Source organism: Panthera uncia, chromosome B4 (genome assembly GCF_023721935.1).
Source record: "Panthera uncia isolate 11264 chromosome B4, Puncia_PCG_1.0, whole genome shotgun sequence".
In the NCBI taxonomy this organism is placed as follows: domain Eukaryota; kingdom Metazoa; phylum Chordata; class Mammalia; order Carnivora; family Felidae; genus Panthera; species Panthera uncia.
This window is the reverse complement of record NC_064809.1, coordinates 62,849,424-62,866,951: the sequence shown is the minus strand read 5'-3', so window position 1 is coordinate 62,866,951 and position 17,528 is coordinate 62,849,424. Positions and strand designations below refer to the sequence as shown.

Here is a 17,528-nt window from a genome sequence, read left to right as displayed (position 1 = left end):
CAAAAATTATATTACGGTTAATCAAGACGTGGGGCATGGGGGACAGAAAGGAACAAATAAACACGATTATCAAAAGGATTTGATTTGGAAAAGCCAAGCAAGGCCCATTTATACACCCACTCCCAGTTTTTCTCTTCCTTCCCTTCCTCCATCCTCCACAAGAAGAGCACATTAACTTTTGCAGTTAACTAAAAATCTGGCCTCTGCACCATACTATGAAGATCGCTGCATGCATACCTTTTCCTCTGAGTGCCACTGCTGACCCGAATGTTGGGTGTCTGTGGGCCCTGACTATGCAGGAGGTAAGTGTCTATGGTGGGCACGGTGACTGATGCCTCCCCACTTACTTTAGGGCTGCCGATCTTGCTCTTTCCAAGTTTGCCTTTGCTGCGTCGGGACTGCTCATGGTCAAACTCTAAGTCCTCCAGCCGCTGGGTCAGGGCGAGTTTTTGCTGGATAGCCATTCGTAACAAAGTGTTTAGAGTCTTCTTCTCATCCTCTGCGGCTGCTAACTGTCTCTGCATCTCATCCAACTGTGTGACATACTCATCGCATCTAGAACCCAAACAAAAAAGTGGTCAGGAGAAAATCTTGGGGACACTAAATGTGGAACTTGAGTTGAGAATTTCACTGGAATTTAGATTTAGAACACTGGTCTTCCCTGAGCACAATGGAGGTAACCTATTACAGTGGAAAACTGGAGAAGGTTCAAGAACTGATGGTTCTTCTATACCATGGAGTGCATACGGGGACACTCTTAATGGATGACATCTTAAACCCCAGTGACAGAGTTATTATGGAGGCTGCTCCATGGTGGCAGAAGAGTGAACTGTAACATTTCAGGTAATGTTCACAGCATCTTAGATGTGTTACAATAGTTTCTTCTACTGTGTAACATGATCTTCTTCAGAGGAATGTGACAGGTTTGTCATAGACTAGGCTTGTAGCATGCAAAGGAATAACAGTGTTTATAAAGAAAACATTTCCTCCTTTATCTGTATTTATAGGTTTTACTTTGAGTCCCCATTGCAGCTGCACTGTTTTCAATATGGCAGATTTGCCTGAATTAGAAACCTGAATATTTTCAAAGATTTCTTAACCAGAAGATAAAGCAATAGATGTCAAAGAAAATCAAGATTTGCATAGGGTTTGATACAGATATAGCAGGCTGTCAGGAACATCTTTCTTCAGCTTTGATACTTGTGCTGTAGCCAAAAGATAAGCTCAGTGATCTTTTTTCCCCAACAAAAGTAAAATCTAAGCACACAAACATTTGGAAGGGAGGCTTGATCACACAATTTTCAGTTTTTTTTTTCTGAGTTTACTTACCCACTAACATAATAACAACAAATACTCTTCATGCACCAGCTGAGAGTTAATGACTTGATGGAGATATCCAAAATGTGCCGTGCAAACTTTGAAATTAAGATAAGCCTTGCAGCATTTTAAAGAAAAAACAGACTCTAGGTGAAAGAACTTGAGATGCAGGTGGGTCCCATTTTTGTTAAACTTAAATGTCAAGAAGCATAGTAGGGATACCAAAAGAAATATTGCGTCTTAGTAAAATACGAGGTGGGTTTAACATCCTGGATTTAACTGGTCAGATAATATTTTTAAAAATACTATGGAGCAAGGCAGTTACTATACCTAAAACAAAACAAAACAAAACAAAACAAAAAAACAAATTTCTGGTTATTTAAGCCAGATTAAGACTATAAATGTCCCATTAAAAATATTTTGATTTCTGTTTAAAAGAGGAAATATATATATTTTAATTCTACATGTAATGCTGACTGATTTCTTTCATCAAAGAGGGGAGCACTGTGTACCATCCCCGTTCTCTATGCTGCCCCCCACGGTGGCCAGAGGTGTATAAATATATCCACTCTATTCCTCAGACTCTCCCAGGATCAGACCCAGAGGTCAGTTCATTCAGGTCTTCTGCATCTCTGTGGTTCACCAAGCACTCAGCCCTCTAACAGCCATCACCAAGAGAGTCAATCACAAAGTATGAGCTTGAAACTTTTCTCTCCTCATATGCAAAAAAGCCAGACAGATTCCAGGGCTCCTATAAAACCCAGGATTTGTTTTGTTTTGTTTTTTATACTTATATCAGCTACATATAAGTTATCTACTAAATCTGCAAATAAACCCATAGTTATGCTTTATGAATTTTGTACCACGTGTGTATTATATAAGATACATGACTGCTTTTGTTTTGGCACTGAATTGTGACAGTAAAAAGGGGATGGCGACACTATTGAAAATCTCAAGATTTTGAAACCTTTGAATCCATACATGCTTAATCACTTCAAGTTTTAAACACAAAGCACTTCATAATGAAACTGGTGGGGAGAGGTAGTCACTAATATTTATCTAGTTAATTAGCATGGCAATGTGAAAAACTTGGTGATAAATACAATTACATTTTAGAAATTATAATTTAGGAGCGCCTGGATGGGTCAGTTGGTTGAGCGTCTGACTCTTGATTTCAGCTCAAGTCATGATCTCACAGTTCATGAGATGAAGACCCACGTTGAGCTCTGTGTTGACAGTGTGGTGCCTGCTTAAGATTGTCTCATTCTCTCTCTCTCTCTCTGTCTCTCTCTCTCTCCCTGCCCCACTTCCCCATTCATGCTCTCTCTCACAAAAAAAAAATTATAATTTAATTCATAGTGTATTAAAGTCCAAATAATTAGCTGATATAATGAGTACTTATATTCATCATGACCATGTCTTTCTCATGCAATACTTACTAATGATAAGCACTTTTATGTCACAGAAATAAATTTCAGTGGTGATAATACAATATTTAGCAATTTTAAGAAAAACATTTCCTCCCCATTATCGGAGGCTTTTGGGGGGGGGGTCCTAATTCTTTTTGGCACATAAGCTCTAGGAAAAAATATCTATTAATTTAAAAATACTTCTATGTAAACGAATTGCTTGATCCAGTGTGTCCAGTAGAGGGCTCTGGAAAACAGCACACAACATTTTGCCTTAGACAGGTCAGAGTGGAATCTCAAGTATTTTCTTCACCCCTCACCCTCTTAGATGGCACACCAAGAGGTGTGCATGTGAATGTGAATTTTAAAGTCTTTCTCCCAAGCACCCCACCTCATCTTGGAAGAAAAAACTGTTACCTTGTTGCAAACATTGCTCTCAGGGATGAGAAAGTTGCTGCATCTTCTTTCAAAGCCTTCAGTTCATTTCTAAGCTTCGTCATAGTTTCAGTCACCATTGCTTTCTCATTTTCATATTTGTTCTTGAGATTAGCTAGAGCCACCTCAGCTGTCTGAAGCAGAAAAATCACAACGCTTAGGATTTTTGTATCAGGAAAACCTATCATACAGATTTTTTCATGCTGGGTCTAGGACTTTCTTTCATAAATGGAAAGTGAAATTGGTTTGGTTAATTTTATATAAACATATATATGTACTTGGACGGACATAAGGCAGTTTTTCTTTAAAATCCATAACATGGTTAAATCGCCCTGGAAGCCAGCTGTGAACCAGAGTATCAGAAGCTAAGGAAATGATCGTAGTTCAGAAAATATTTTAATGCAGATTCCTGAGTCTGCAATTTTTCAGACAGAAAGGGAGCTAAAATTAAACTTTATACAAGAAGGATTTTATCAAGGAGAAGGCAGTAAAGAAGCACAGCTTCCAAATGAAATACAACAGAATGCGGGGCGCCTGGGTGGCTCTGTCAGTAAAATGTCCGGCTTCAGCTCAGGTCATGATCTCACGGATCGTGAGTTCGAGCCCCATGTTGGGCTCTGTGCTGACAACTTGGAGCCTGGAGCCTGCTTCAGATTCTGTGTCTCCCTCTCTCTCTGTTCCTCCCCCACTTGTGCTCTTTCAAAAATAAATAAATGTTAAAAAAAAGTAAAAAAGAAAAAGAAATATAACAGAATGCAAATATTCTTGCCCCTGTGCTCTAGGGGCCTAAAACATAGAATAAGACACAGGCCATTGCAATTTATAGTATGAGTACACAATAAACTATAAATCCATATTACATGTTTAAGGAAAAGAATTCACAAGGAACCGATTACTTCCTGCCTTTGCATACAACTTCAAAACAATAAATTATAGTCTAATTTAATTCCTCACAATTTCCATAAAAAGGAGAAATTCCAAAATGTTTGAATGAATTAAAATATCCCTTTGAACTTAGAATTTGGGCATTTCTGAATCTTTTGGAATTAATAGCGTTTCAAACTGAAAACTAGCTTGACACACCATAAGAAGAAAGAAAAATGTTAACTGAATCAATGCATGAAATCAATGTGTATTCAGGGACTGCCTGTTTGATGCACAGCACATGGTGTATATATATATTGAGGCCAAACAGAAAACATACCATTAAAAAAATTTTTTTTAATGTTTTATTTATTTTTGAAGCAGAAAGCGACAGAGCATGAGCAAGGGAGAGGCAGATAGAGGAAGACACAGAATCTGAAGCAGGCTCCAGGCTCTGAGCTGTCAGCACAGAGCCCGATGCGGGGCTTGAACTCACAAACCGCGAGATCATGACCCGAGCCGAAGTCGGACGCTTAACCGAGTGAGACACCCAGGCACCCCGAAAACATACCATTTTAAACAAACTGTTAACCGCAGCTTTTCAGAGTGTGTAAAAATACTCAATACTAATGAAAAAATCCACTACTAATGAAAAAAAATCCATTGCTAATGGGATGTTCCTGGTTTTTAACATTTCCTTTTGTGCTTAAAATGGACAGCTTGAACTTTCTTATGCAAAGTGCCAACTTCTATTGAGATACCTGGATTCTTTTTATAATTAAAACAATGTTAGGATAGAGTAACTTGTTAATGTCTTGATTCCAAAGTAGTTTCTTATAGGTTTTAATTGAATTTAAATTCAGATTAAAATGAGAATTTACTGATAAAATATTTTAGCGTATTCTGTAGCTATAACTCAATGGAATCTTCAGAAATACTATCGATTCAGAAAATTATCCAGAATGCAGAAATTGATCTGGGGAGAAAAATGACAGTTTAATTTTTTTTTTAATTTATACATATATTCATATAGAACCGTTAAGCTTAAGTTGTGAAAATGTAGGTGTAACAAATTGGTAAGCATATGAGGCCAAATGGTCAGTTACCCAAAGGGAGGAGAGAAGGGAATAACAGAAGAGCAAGATCTGAAATAGAAGCACAAACTCATTTATTATTTGTGAGAAATGCCCCCAAAGACTCAGTTCTGTTTGTAGACTTGTTGGTCCAGACTGCACAAAGCTTTTTCAGAAGTTAGAAACTCTAAGTATCTTCAGCCCATGAGTAGATTTGCTGATGTCTGCATTTGCTACATTCTCCATGCTCCCTAACTTAACTTTGTAAATAAAAAATCTTGCTTCCAGCCACAGACATCTTCACAACCATTCCCTGAATATATCATTCTATTCTTTGACTTTCTACCTACTATTCTTTCTGCTTGGAAGTGTTTCTTCCTCTACTGGAAAACAACTCCTCATCCTTTAAGAACAAACTCAAGTAAAACTGCTTCCATGAAGTCTTTTTTTTTCCTAACTCCTTTAGGAAACATCAGTTGCTTCCTCGGCAATGTTTCCGTAACTTCTATTACCGCATGTATAATATCAAACTGTAATGATCTGTTTCTTTCCCAACATTCTTACCAGTTTGTGAGTCCTATTCTGAAGGGCAGGGACCATGTATCAGTCTTCTTTGAATGTTTAGCATCTAGCACAGTTTAGTACACAGATGCTATTTCATAAACATTTGCATATTTCAGAAGACACTGTGCATACAGAAAAACCCGAAGTCTATGAAAAAATTAATAGAGAATGCAGAATGTCTATTTTTAAAACAAGAAGATTCCCCCTTTTCCCTTTATGACAGAATTCTTACCTTAGTCTTAATAGTGAACATTCCACAATGTCTAAACATAATGGATGTCATCTGCAGACATCTGAAGTTATTTATGGCACATAAGCATCATAGCGTTAGGGCCAACATCATTAAAATGTAAACTAAATGCATGGCTAGAAATGTGTTTTCATTTTATTTACTGAGACCATAAGGTTTGTGATGCTAATGTAATGCAAATGGTACCACAAACCACTGAGAAAATAAAAATTCATCCAGGAATGCTTTGTATTCCTGTATTGCACTGAATTCCTATGATACTGTTTATACCTCTCAATGACATGTCCTACTCTGCAAATAGTTAACAGGCATGTGTTGAACTCCTACTAGATTACTTGGTCACTTAATTGGCATCCTTATCTACCACCTGCCTTGAACTATGTAATCAATGAATGCTCATTCACAAATTAGTCTTTCATGGCTTATCAACCATGCCTATCTATACTTCTGCATCATTTAAGTGTCTTGTCACTTATAGATCTAGATTTCTAGGTTGTTCATATTCAACCTTCAGGAAGAAGTCAGAGATGCTATTTGAGTGGCTTGAGCAAGAATGCCCAGGATATTAGGTCCTTGATAAAGGTTGTCTAAGCCTTATCTAATGTGGTTTTTAGTGATATGGTATTGGTTTTTTATGATTACTCTAAATAACTGGGTCTTTGGATTGTAGTAGTTTATGGTAGCAAATTATTTTTTTTTAAGTTTTTACTTATTTATTTTTGAGAGAGAGAGAGAGCAGGGGAAAGGCAGAGAGAGAGGGACAGAGAGAGAATCCCAAGCAGGTTCTGCACTGACAGGGTCTCGAACTCAGAAACCATGAGATCATGACCTGAGCTAAAACCATGAGTCGGACACTTAACCAACTGAGCCACCCAGGCGCCCCACAAATTCTTTCATTCTGACCTCAAATTGGAGTCAGATCTCTCGCAAATTCTTTATTCATCCTAATCTCTTCTATTTCCTTGAAGTGATGGCACAAAAGAAGGTCCTAATTTGTCCTTAGATTTATATAAAACATGTTTACAGTGCAAAGAAATTACTGCTTGTGGGACAGACCTCCCAATTATATCAGGGGATTTATGGGAACTAAAGACAAAGACGCTAGAAAACTGTACTGTGGATGACACAATATTGGTGTGGCTTCCCTCATGTAAGGGTAAAAGGAGAAGGAGCATTGCATCTGAAATTAACTGTCACCCCTCAACACCAGCACTGCTTACATTTGCAAGAAGGCATTTGATGCTTTCCCTTTATCAACACCCTTTATCAGCACCCTTCTCAAATGTATCTTTTAAGGTTTATGTTCCAGAGAAACTAAACAGAGGTTAAAAATATTTTCCCATCTATATTTCACAGCATTCTCACCCCGGTAAAGCTCAAGGGTGGAAAACAAATTCAGTCACAGAGAAGATCTAGGAATTAGTCTGGTAGGGTCATGTTGTAGCATTCCTGCTTATTCCAGAAGGACAAGATCTATGCTTAGGAAAAAGTTTCCACAGCTTAAGCTAGGTGATGAATTAACATCGCAACTGAACCTAAATTTCAGATACGTGGTCACTGGCAGAGCTCGTAGACATTCTATATCTCTCTCTAGAGGGCTCCCCACTGCTTGCTCTGGGGCTTGCCAGAGTGTCTCCCTGGTATATGCTGCCATGCCAGCCCATTCAATCCCCCTCGATCTCCTGTTTCCACACTCAGTGACTGCTGGACTCCAGCTAAGTACTGCCTGAATTGCCTTTCTACATCTGCAACTAGATCTTCCTCTTGGATCCTGCTTTAACTTCCTCACCTCGACCTCCCCTAGAGGGGCATAGCTACTCTCCTGTATCATCTACTCACTCACTGAAAAATAATTATTACATTCTGATCTGGCACTGAGACGTAGTTTGATTTATTACTCTGCTGACCAGGAATCTGAACTCTCACCCTGATGATAACGAACACTAAAACCATTAAAGAATTAACTAGTTAAGAAAGCGTTGGCTAGCATGTGTTGTCAGTAGAATGAGATCACCTGTTTGTTGGCTTTCAGTACTGCTCTCAGTGTGGCAATCTGCTCCCGTTTGGTGCTCAGCAGGGACTTGAGCTTGAGGATCTCTTCCATTAAGGCTTCCTTGTCTTTATCAATCATGGGGGCCAGCTCCCGTGCTGCTGCTCTTTGACGAGACAGTTGCAAGGACCGGTCCACAGCTTTCTGCAGATGTTTGATTTGGTCCCGAATTATGGCATTAAGGTTGTAGATATTCATTGGCTCTTTGCGGATGTCACTTGTATCCAATACTGGAGATGATGGTGGGGCAGTAATAACAGGAGAGATTGTGGGGGTCTTGGTTGGACTTGGTTCTTTGCTGGCCTCTGTGTTTTCTTTTGAAACTGGTTCAGATGAGGTCCTTGTTTCTACTGGGGATGACACACCCCGCCTGGCTAATCGTGGAGACAAAAGTCCCCTGGGATCATCAGGCCCTTTCAGGCTGCCACTACGAGTGACTCTGCTTTGCCTATAGTAGTCCAGCATGACCCTGTTGGGGGTTTCGTTATTACACAGACATACATGGTGGTAAAGCTGGGCTAGCTCCTCACTAAATGTCACCAGCTCATCCTGGGCTGTATTAAGGGTATTGTGATTTTCGTTAGCTATGCTGGTCATCTTTTGCAACTCCTTCTCCATGTGGGCCATCTTCTCTCCACTCTCCTTGGTGGTCTTTTCAAGACTTGTAACCTGCTCATCATACATTTGGATCTTACTCTCATACTTGGCTTTCTCATCAGTATAGTTTTCTACAGATTTATTATATTTCTCCTTTAAGGCCTTAATTTCAGCTTTCAAATCAATCACCTCAGTTACTGCCACCCTATACTTGCATTCAAGGATCTCTAAGCCATTGATGTCCACCTCATAGTCATGGGCCTCCTCCGCTGAGTCCCGGCCCTTCTCCCCATCCAGCTCAGCCTTGAGTTCTTTGCTGCTCTGTAGGCCTCTCATGGCATTAACGTGTTCTGTTAGCCGGTGCACCCGTTCGTGCTGCTCTGTCAGCGCCCCCTTGGTGTGTTCCAGCTGCGTCTGTGACTCCTGGAGATTGGCCAGAAGAATGGCCTTTTCCCGCTCTACCTGTGATGGCAAAAAAAAAAGTGTCTGAATGATTTCAATGCAATGCCAATGACGCACTTGATCCATTCACAGTCAGGCATGTATACATTTAAAATAACTGCAGCAGAGCCAATGTCTCCATTATTGCAAATTAAATTGGAGTGTTTTCTTATTTCAGCAGTTCTGGTAAGTCAATCAGTCTAAAAGTACATCATTTAAAAAGAATTATGCTATGCATATTTACTCATCCAAATTCTCATGCATTATACACATACACTCATGAAACCTGAATGTTATCCAAACAATCTTATTTTTATCTTAACATCTTGCAGAAAACACAACATGACTTCAAGAGATGGTACTTAGCACTGTCTTTATTCTCAGAGCCTTGGAGAATATATGCTCCTAAGTTCATGTGGGATAAGTGACTGTCTCAAGGCGCCTATGAATCATCCTTTCCTTCTGAGAGCTCAACCAAAAATCAGATTTAACACCTAAGGCTTTAACTTACTAAATAATGCTGGGAACACTAACCATCCCCTTAAAATAAAAAATAAGCATTTGATCTCCAAAACAGACATGCTCAAAATTTGATAGATTTTAATATAAAAACATAGAGTTTTAGGGTTAAAAGAACAATTTATAAACCATTTCAATTCCTTCAGTCCAAACAGGAATTTTAAAAATTAGCAATATATTTGATTAACATGACAGTTTTGTTATTACATAGGTAGTATTATTGTATATTAAAAAAATTCTAATATCAATGTAAAATACTGTCTCATTAAACATAAGTTTATAAAAAGGCACCCAAGTGGCACAATCGGTTAAGCATCCAACTTGTGCTCAGGTCATGATCTCATAGTTCATGAGTTCAAGCCCCATGTTGGGCTTTGTGCTGACAGCTTGTGGCCTGGAGCCTGCTTCAGATTCTGTGTCTCCCTCTCTTTCTGCCCCTCCCCCACTCGTGCTCTCTTTGTCTCCCTCTGTCTCAAAAATAAATAAACGTTAATTTTTTTTTAAAAAGCATAAGTTTATAAGAAATTATAATAGGAGAATTTTTTAAGTTTATTTATTTGTTTTGAGAGGGGTGGAGTGGCAGAGAACGAGGGAGAGAGAATCTGAAGCAGGCTCCATACTGTCAGCAGCACAGCACAATGTGGGGTTCGAACTCCAGAAACCTGAGCTGAGACCAAGAGGCAGATGCTTAGCCAACTGAGCCACCCAAGCACCCCTATAATTGGAGAATTTTAAAAAGCATTTCCTGGGGGTGCCTCACTGGCTCAGTCAATTAAGCATCTAACTCTTGCTTTCAGCTCAGGTCATGATCTCACAGTTTGTGGGTTCAAGCCGTACATCAGCCTCTGTGCTGAGCATGGAGCCTGATTTGGATTCTCTCTCTCCGTCTGTCTCTGTCCCTCCCCCTGCTCTCTTTCTCTCTCAAAACAAATAAATATTAAAAGTATATAGGGCACCTGGGTAGCTCAGTCGGTTGAGCATCTGACTTCAGCTCAGGTCATGATCTCATGGTTTGTGAGTTCTAGTCCCATGTTGGGCTCTGTGCTGACAGCTCAGAACCTGGAGCCTGCTTCAGATTCTGTGTCTCCCTCTCTCTCTCTATCCCCCCCCTCACGCGTCATGTCTCTCTGTGTCTCTCAAACATGAATAAACACTAAAAAATTAAAAAACAAAAAGTATATATATATTTAAATACATATTTGTGTTAAATATATATATTTAAAAGAACATTTTCTTCCCTCCATTCAGGTAATCATTATGAATTAAAAGTTTTTACGTGATTATGACATAAATGTGTTTTTAATAAGCAAATATTGATATTGTTAATATTTGATATTATACTAATATATAACATAATAATATAATACATAATATAATATATTCTATAAATACAGTATCAATATATTGATATTACTAATATATTGATATTATTATTTAAATATTTAAATATTATTTAAAGATAACAGCTTGATGTTGAATATTTTTATAACTAAAGTAATTTATCAATTTGAACTTTAAAATTTTCCTGAATCATACATTATATCCCTCCAAACTTCTAAATTCCTAGGGGTTAAATAAAATTATTATTATAATAACATGATAATATCAATTATTAAACTATAATTAATATTATATCAGCATATTATTTTAGGAGATCCATAGCTATCTATAAATTTGTAATACAGTAGAGTAATATTTTTATGATTCTTTGTGATACTTGATATCCTTCATATTATTATATATAGAGAGTCTTCACTTAAGGTTCTAATATGTATTAATTTCAGTGACCATCGTTAGTTAAAACACCAGTCCCCCAAAACACAGTTTGAATTTTGATGACTGGTACATCAACTGTGAACAATGTGTAAGGTATAAACTTTGCTGCTTCAATATACAAAATCATTACATAATAACATCATGACCAGTGAACAATTACATTACTTCTTCCAAAGTCTTTCAGTGATTGGTCACTGCATATCTGTTATTCAGTTCATTCACAGACAGCAAAGTGTAGTTGTGTTGTCTCACCGTCTTCCAGTGATAAACCCACATGATGTTTCACAAAAATAGTCCAAAGAGGGCATTGGGAAAGAAAGAAAGAAAGAAAGAAAGAAAGAAAGAAAGAAGAGAAAGGAAAGAGAAGAAAGGAAAAGAAAAGAAGGGAGGGAGGGAGAGAGATGGAAAGAAAGAAAAGAAAGGAAGAAAGGGAGGGAGGGAAAGTGAAAAAACAAAAAGAAAAGGAAGGAGGGAATGAACAAGCAGCAAAGAAACAAAGAGAGACACATTGGAAGTGAAATCTGAATTAAACATAAATGGAGTTACAGGAGAAACGGTTGAATTTGCGAATATTGACCCTGATGCCATTTCAAGGAATTTAGATATGCAGCCAAGGCAATTTGGTGATGGAGAGGTATCGATATAAATCAAAAGAATAGTTGTTACAAAAAGGATTAAAAGGTTCTAGAGGAAATGACATGGGCACACTAAAGGCACTCTCAGAGATATTTTCAGACACTGAAAGTGCAAAGGATAGAATGTTGAAAGCTGATCCAAACTTATGAGTATGACAATTTAACAAGGCATAGAAAAGATTCTTGTTCCGATAATAAATTATGTGATGAGAGGGTGGCAAGATCAAACTATTCTTGATAAGTGTTTGGTGGGGAGGAGGCACAGTTCGAATTTCTGTTTCAAAAGCTTGGATATCTTTAATATTCTATAAAACATAAATTTAATTTCCCTAGTTTATTTTGGGGAGGGTTAAATTTTTATCTCAAAGATAAGTTTTTTACAAGGAAAACTTTAAATATGTTTCTAATTTCTGGATTACAGTGTACTAAGTAGTTTTACTATTTTTTCAATTCTTTATATATTTATAACCAACAATAAGGGAGTTTTGAATGTTCTGATAAAAAATTTTTAAAGATCGCAAAACAAAGAGCACCTGGCTGGCTCAGTTGGTAGAGCATGCGACTCTTGATCTTGGAGTCATGAGTTCAAGCCCCACATTGAGCATAGACCTTACTTCAAAACAAAAAAGAGAGAGAGAAAGAAAAAAGATCATAGTACAATTGAATTTTCTCCATTAATTATGAGTTTGTTTTGCATGGTTTCAGTTTACACAATCATTTATGACCCATCAATATCATGCAAAACAAGGACTGCCTGTATAGTACACTCATCGTTTCTCGGCCTTTTGTTTAAGATCAAATGTATAGTACAGTCATGAAATTAGAATTAAAAATACAGTTATGTTATCTTATTATTGGAGCCTTCTAAGTCATAGCTTTGATTTTATGACATAGTGCTTGCCCGTATCTGGAACACAATCCACAAGGTACATATTATGGCTATAGAAACCAAAATATTCCAAAAGAATAGTATTACAGGTTAAAAAAAAAAAACCCAACTAGGCTGTAGTATCAGAGAATTCGACTCTAATCTTGGCACCAACATTTACCTAACTCTATGACTCTGGGCAAGTTTCTTAACTTACAAAAGGATGATTGAGTACGATAGTGAATTTAATGCTCCAGGTATTCTAATGTTAGCCATTGTTAACATTTGGGTAACTGGTCATTCCCATGACCAAAATATTTCTACACGGCAAATGCCTTTGTTTCACAGATTTGTATCTGTATTTGCAAAAGCAACTATTTCATTTCAAAGTCAAGACATATTTCAATACAAATCCTCCTGGTTGGGTTTCATTAGATATAACAAACTGTATCACTATAGCCGAAGATGAATGGACTTATCCAGACTATTGGGCAATAATTTTAAATGAAAAATGCAGGTAATTATGTAATGTACTTGATGAAAAGCCAAGTCAGTTGAATTTTTGATAAGGGAGACAGAAAATCTTCTAAATATTCTATTATTGATATTGTAGATAATATCAATGAAAATGTATTATTTTAGGAATTTTTTTTCTCTTGAAAACTAAGTGTATTTACTCTGAAAAACCTAAACATCATTTGATTAGTATATATGATTACAACAGACAAAGCTGTTTCCAAAAAGCCTTTGAATAAAATAAAAATTGGACCAGAACAAAAGGCACTAAATATGTCTCAACCTTGTTTTTAGAGTAAACAGTGTTATAATAAATGAGGTGATACCATTAGGAGAATTTCAATCTGTACTCTGCCAATTCTGATTTACAAATAACATTTTCTTTTTTTAAATTTTTTTTTTTCAACGTTTTTAATTTTATTTTTGGGACAGAGAGAGACAGAGCATGAACGGGGGAGGGGCAGAGAGAGAGGGAGACACAGAATCGGAAACAGGCTTCAGGCTCCGAGCCATCAGCCCAGAGCCTGACGCGGGGCTCGAACTCACGGACCGCGAGATCGTGACCTGGCTGAAGTCGGACGCTTAACCGACTGCGCCACCCAGGCGCCCCTGCATTTTCTAAGGCTACAAGGTAAATCTGTCAGGTTCTTCATGATAGTCTCTCCAGAAAATATCAAATAGGACATTGTCTCTTTCATGTCTGTATTTTCCACATACAGTATTAATTATCACACTCAGTATATTTCTGGTGGAATCACTTGAACAGAGAATGATATCAAAATTTACACACACGCGCACACACACACACACACACACACACACACACACACATTTTTTCCAGACAGTTATGGTTGGTCTGTTCCCCCTCCAATGATAACTAAATTGTGGATAATTTTATACAACTTCAGCATGATATTTTCGCTTAGCTATTGAGGTTTAGAGTACCTTAAATTATATTTGGATTTCAGAAGCAGTGCACAAACTAAGACATGTAAAGCATTTCAAAGATTAAAATTACTATTCATTTTAAGGGTACTATTTTAATCTCTATTGGTGAAGAACTTATCCAAGGGAGACTTGCTCTGTTAATTAGCATCTTCCATAGTGACTAAAATCTTCATCTTCTATAATCTTCATCTTCTATCTGGAACTGAGTATTTTATTTTTTATGGTAGGGCGGGTTGTTTTGCCAGAAAACTTGAATGCAGAATTTGTGAACTCTTTAATCCAGTATAAGTATACCATATATGTTAACTATTATTATTATTGTCATTATGTCCCATAAAAATTTTTTTAAGTAATCTCTACCACTAATGTGGGACTCAAACCCATGACCCTGAGATCAAGAGTTGCATCCTTTACTGACTGACTGAGCCACGTGTCCCTCCCATAGAAATTTTTTAAATTTCACTGTATGTTTATCTTTTAAATGAACACATTTATATGTATTGAGTACTGATAGCTCTTTTGTGGAAGAACAAAAGAAAAGATAGTCAGAATTTGCACATTCAAAGGACTTTTATAAGAAAAGAAATCAAAGCTGCTTATATGCCATTAATTTTCTTTCTCTTTCTTTCTTTTCTTCCTTCTTGAGAGAGAGAGAGAGAGAGAGAGAGAGAGAACGTGTGAGCAGGGGAAGGGCAGAGAGAGAGGGGGACACAGAATCCAAAGCAGGCTCCAAGCTCCAAGCTGTCAGCACAGAGTCTAACACAAAGCTTGAACCCACAAACTGTGATATCAGGACCTGAGCCGAAGTTGGATGCTTAACAGACTGAGCCACCCAGGTACCCCTATATGCTATTCATTTTCATAAAGTCTTTATCCTGGTCAACTGACTCTCAATTTGAATGGATAGTGTGATTCTTGTAATGGTATACCTAGGACTGACATACACAAATAGAAATCAGAAATAAATAATTTATTCTTCTCTGCTTGAAGTAAAACTATTCTGGCAATGCATATCTGTTCCCTGACAAACAAGAACTATGAAAAAGTTCAATCTAGTGAAATATCAACTGGAGGAACAGAGTTGCCAAAGGACCACGCAATTCCATTCCTAAGCATATACTGGAGAGAATTAAAACATATGTGCACACAAAAACTTGTACATAAATGTTCATGCCATTATTCATAACAGTCAAAAAGTGGAAACAATTCAAATGTTCATCACTGGTAAATGGATAAATAGAATGCAGTATATCCAAATAATGGAATATTACTTGCCAAGAAAAGAGAATGAAATACTAATATATGTTATAACATACATGAACCTCAAACATGTTATGCTAAATGGAAAAAGCCAGTCATAGGGCGCCTGGGTGGCTCAGTCTGTTGAGGGTTCAACTTCAGTTCAGGTCATGATCTCATGGTTTGTGAGTTTGAGCCCAGCATTGGGCTCTGCTGTCAGCATGGAGCCCACTTAGGATCCTCTGTCCCCCCCCCTTCCTGCACCTCCCCTGCTCATGCTCTCTCTCTAAAATAAATAAACATTGAAAAAGAAAAAAGAAAAACTCAGTCATGAAAGGCCACCTGTTGTATGATTCCACGTACATCAAATGTCTAGAATAGACAAATCTATAAAGACAGAAAATAGATTAGTGGTTGCTCAGGGCTGGAGTGGTTAATGAGTACATGGTTTATTTTTGGTGTGATGAAAATACTCTAAAATTGATCGTGGTGATGGTTGCACAACTCTGTAAATACACTAAAAAACAATGAATTATACCCTTTAGCTGGGTGGATGTATTTTACGTGAATTATATCTCCAGAAAGTTCTTAAAAAATGACATAGACTCCCTTGCTGTTGTGATAATAGATGCCCTTTTATGTTTTGATATATGGCAGGAAAAGTAAGGCTTCTGAGAAATTCATTTGCTTATAAAGCTTATATTAAAGGTAATCTTTAATTATAAAGTCTGTAATCATTTAATGAGTTGTCAACTTTGTCCTAGGAAACTGTATATGTCACTTTAAGTTTTAAAAAACACAGAGCATCTTCTTATAATTAATTTCTCCCCATAAATATTCTGTAAGTCTTTTTAAGCACATATAATATTTGATTTGATTTGATTTTGGTGACAAAAACATCTGTGCTTCAGTTTCCCTATCTGTAAAATGAAGATAATAATACTATCTACCCCATACAGTTGTTGCAAACACCAACCAATTAATCAAATATATATAAACTGCTCTGAACTCTTATGGGACATATAGCAAATTGACCTCTTACCATTATTATAGGAAAAACTAAAATTGTTTTTAATAGAGTGGATTAAATATAATATGAATCTTTATTCTTTCATAACCATGAGGATACAACAAAATATCAGTTTCAGTTTCATAGAAACATTGTTGTTTTGTCACATTAAATGTAAAATATAGCTAGTGTGATACTGAAAGAAAAAAATCCAAAAGTTTTCCCCTTAGTTTGACCAAGGAGAAAACTCTCTACAATGTGACGTTAGACAGAGGCTATTTATTGAAGGCAGAAATATTAGCATAAGCATAGAGACTCCTTTAAATAGATTAAGAAATTTAGTTTCCTCAGACAGGATCTACTTATTTTCATTCTAATAAAACTAATTAAGTTACCTGACCAGCACTGGAAAATATCAATTACAGTTGGCCCTTGAACAACGCAGCACTGTTTGATTGGAAGCCTTACCAATAACATAAAGTCAATTAATACATATTTTATATGTTATTTGTGTTATACACTAGTTTTTTTTATAATAAAGGAAGCTAGAGAAAAAAAGTTACTAAGAAAATCACAGGGAAGGGACACCTTTACAGTACTGTATTGTATTTACAAAAAAAAATCTGTGTGTAAGTGGACCCATGCAATTCAAACCATGTTGTTCAAGGGTAAGCTGTTTAATCTGTTTTAAATAACCGAGTCTTGAGGGCAATACAACTGTCAGAGACACTATTTAAATTGCAGTTGTCCTAGATTTTCATATTAATTATTGCCATTTCCCAGCAGATGGCAGTATGACCTCTTTAGAAATGGACCTATTTTTTTTTTTTTTTTTTTCCCTAATTCTAACAAAGACCTAGAGACTACTGATGGGGCTAATTTATTACCTTCCTTTTATAGATGTGTCTCAGAGAAGTAAAACAACTCACCCATCATTCCTGATACCCAAGGCAAAAACAGATTTTTTTTCTTTTCAGAACCAAGGCAAATAAATACCCATAGATGGGAAAACATAATT

General features: G+C 36.9%; 1 protein-coding gene across 2 annotated transcripts in view; it reads right to left on the bottom strand.

The window, feature by feature from the left end:
• The window catches only part of BICD1 (BICD cargo adaptor 1), a 67,478-nt gene that overhangs the window by 36,868 nt on the left and 13,082 nt on the right, over positions 1 to 17,528 (bottom strand). For both annotated transcript variants that reach the window (XM_049625257.1, XM_049625258.1), the window contains exons 3-5: positions 7,927 to 9,021; positions 3,144 to 3,295; positions 348 to 555 (exon numbers count right to left, since the gene is read on the bottom strand). In XM_049625257.1, the coding sequence (XP_049481214.1) occupies positions 348 to 555; positions 3,144 to 3,295; positions 7,927 to 9,021 (1,455 nt within the window). The remainder of the gene's footprint in view (positions 1 to 347; positions 556 to 3,143; positions 3,296 to 7,926; positions 9,022 to 17,528) is intronic.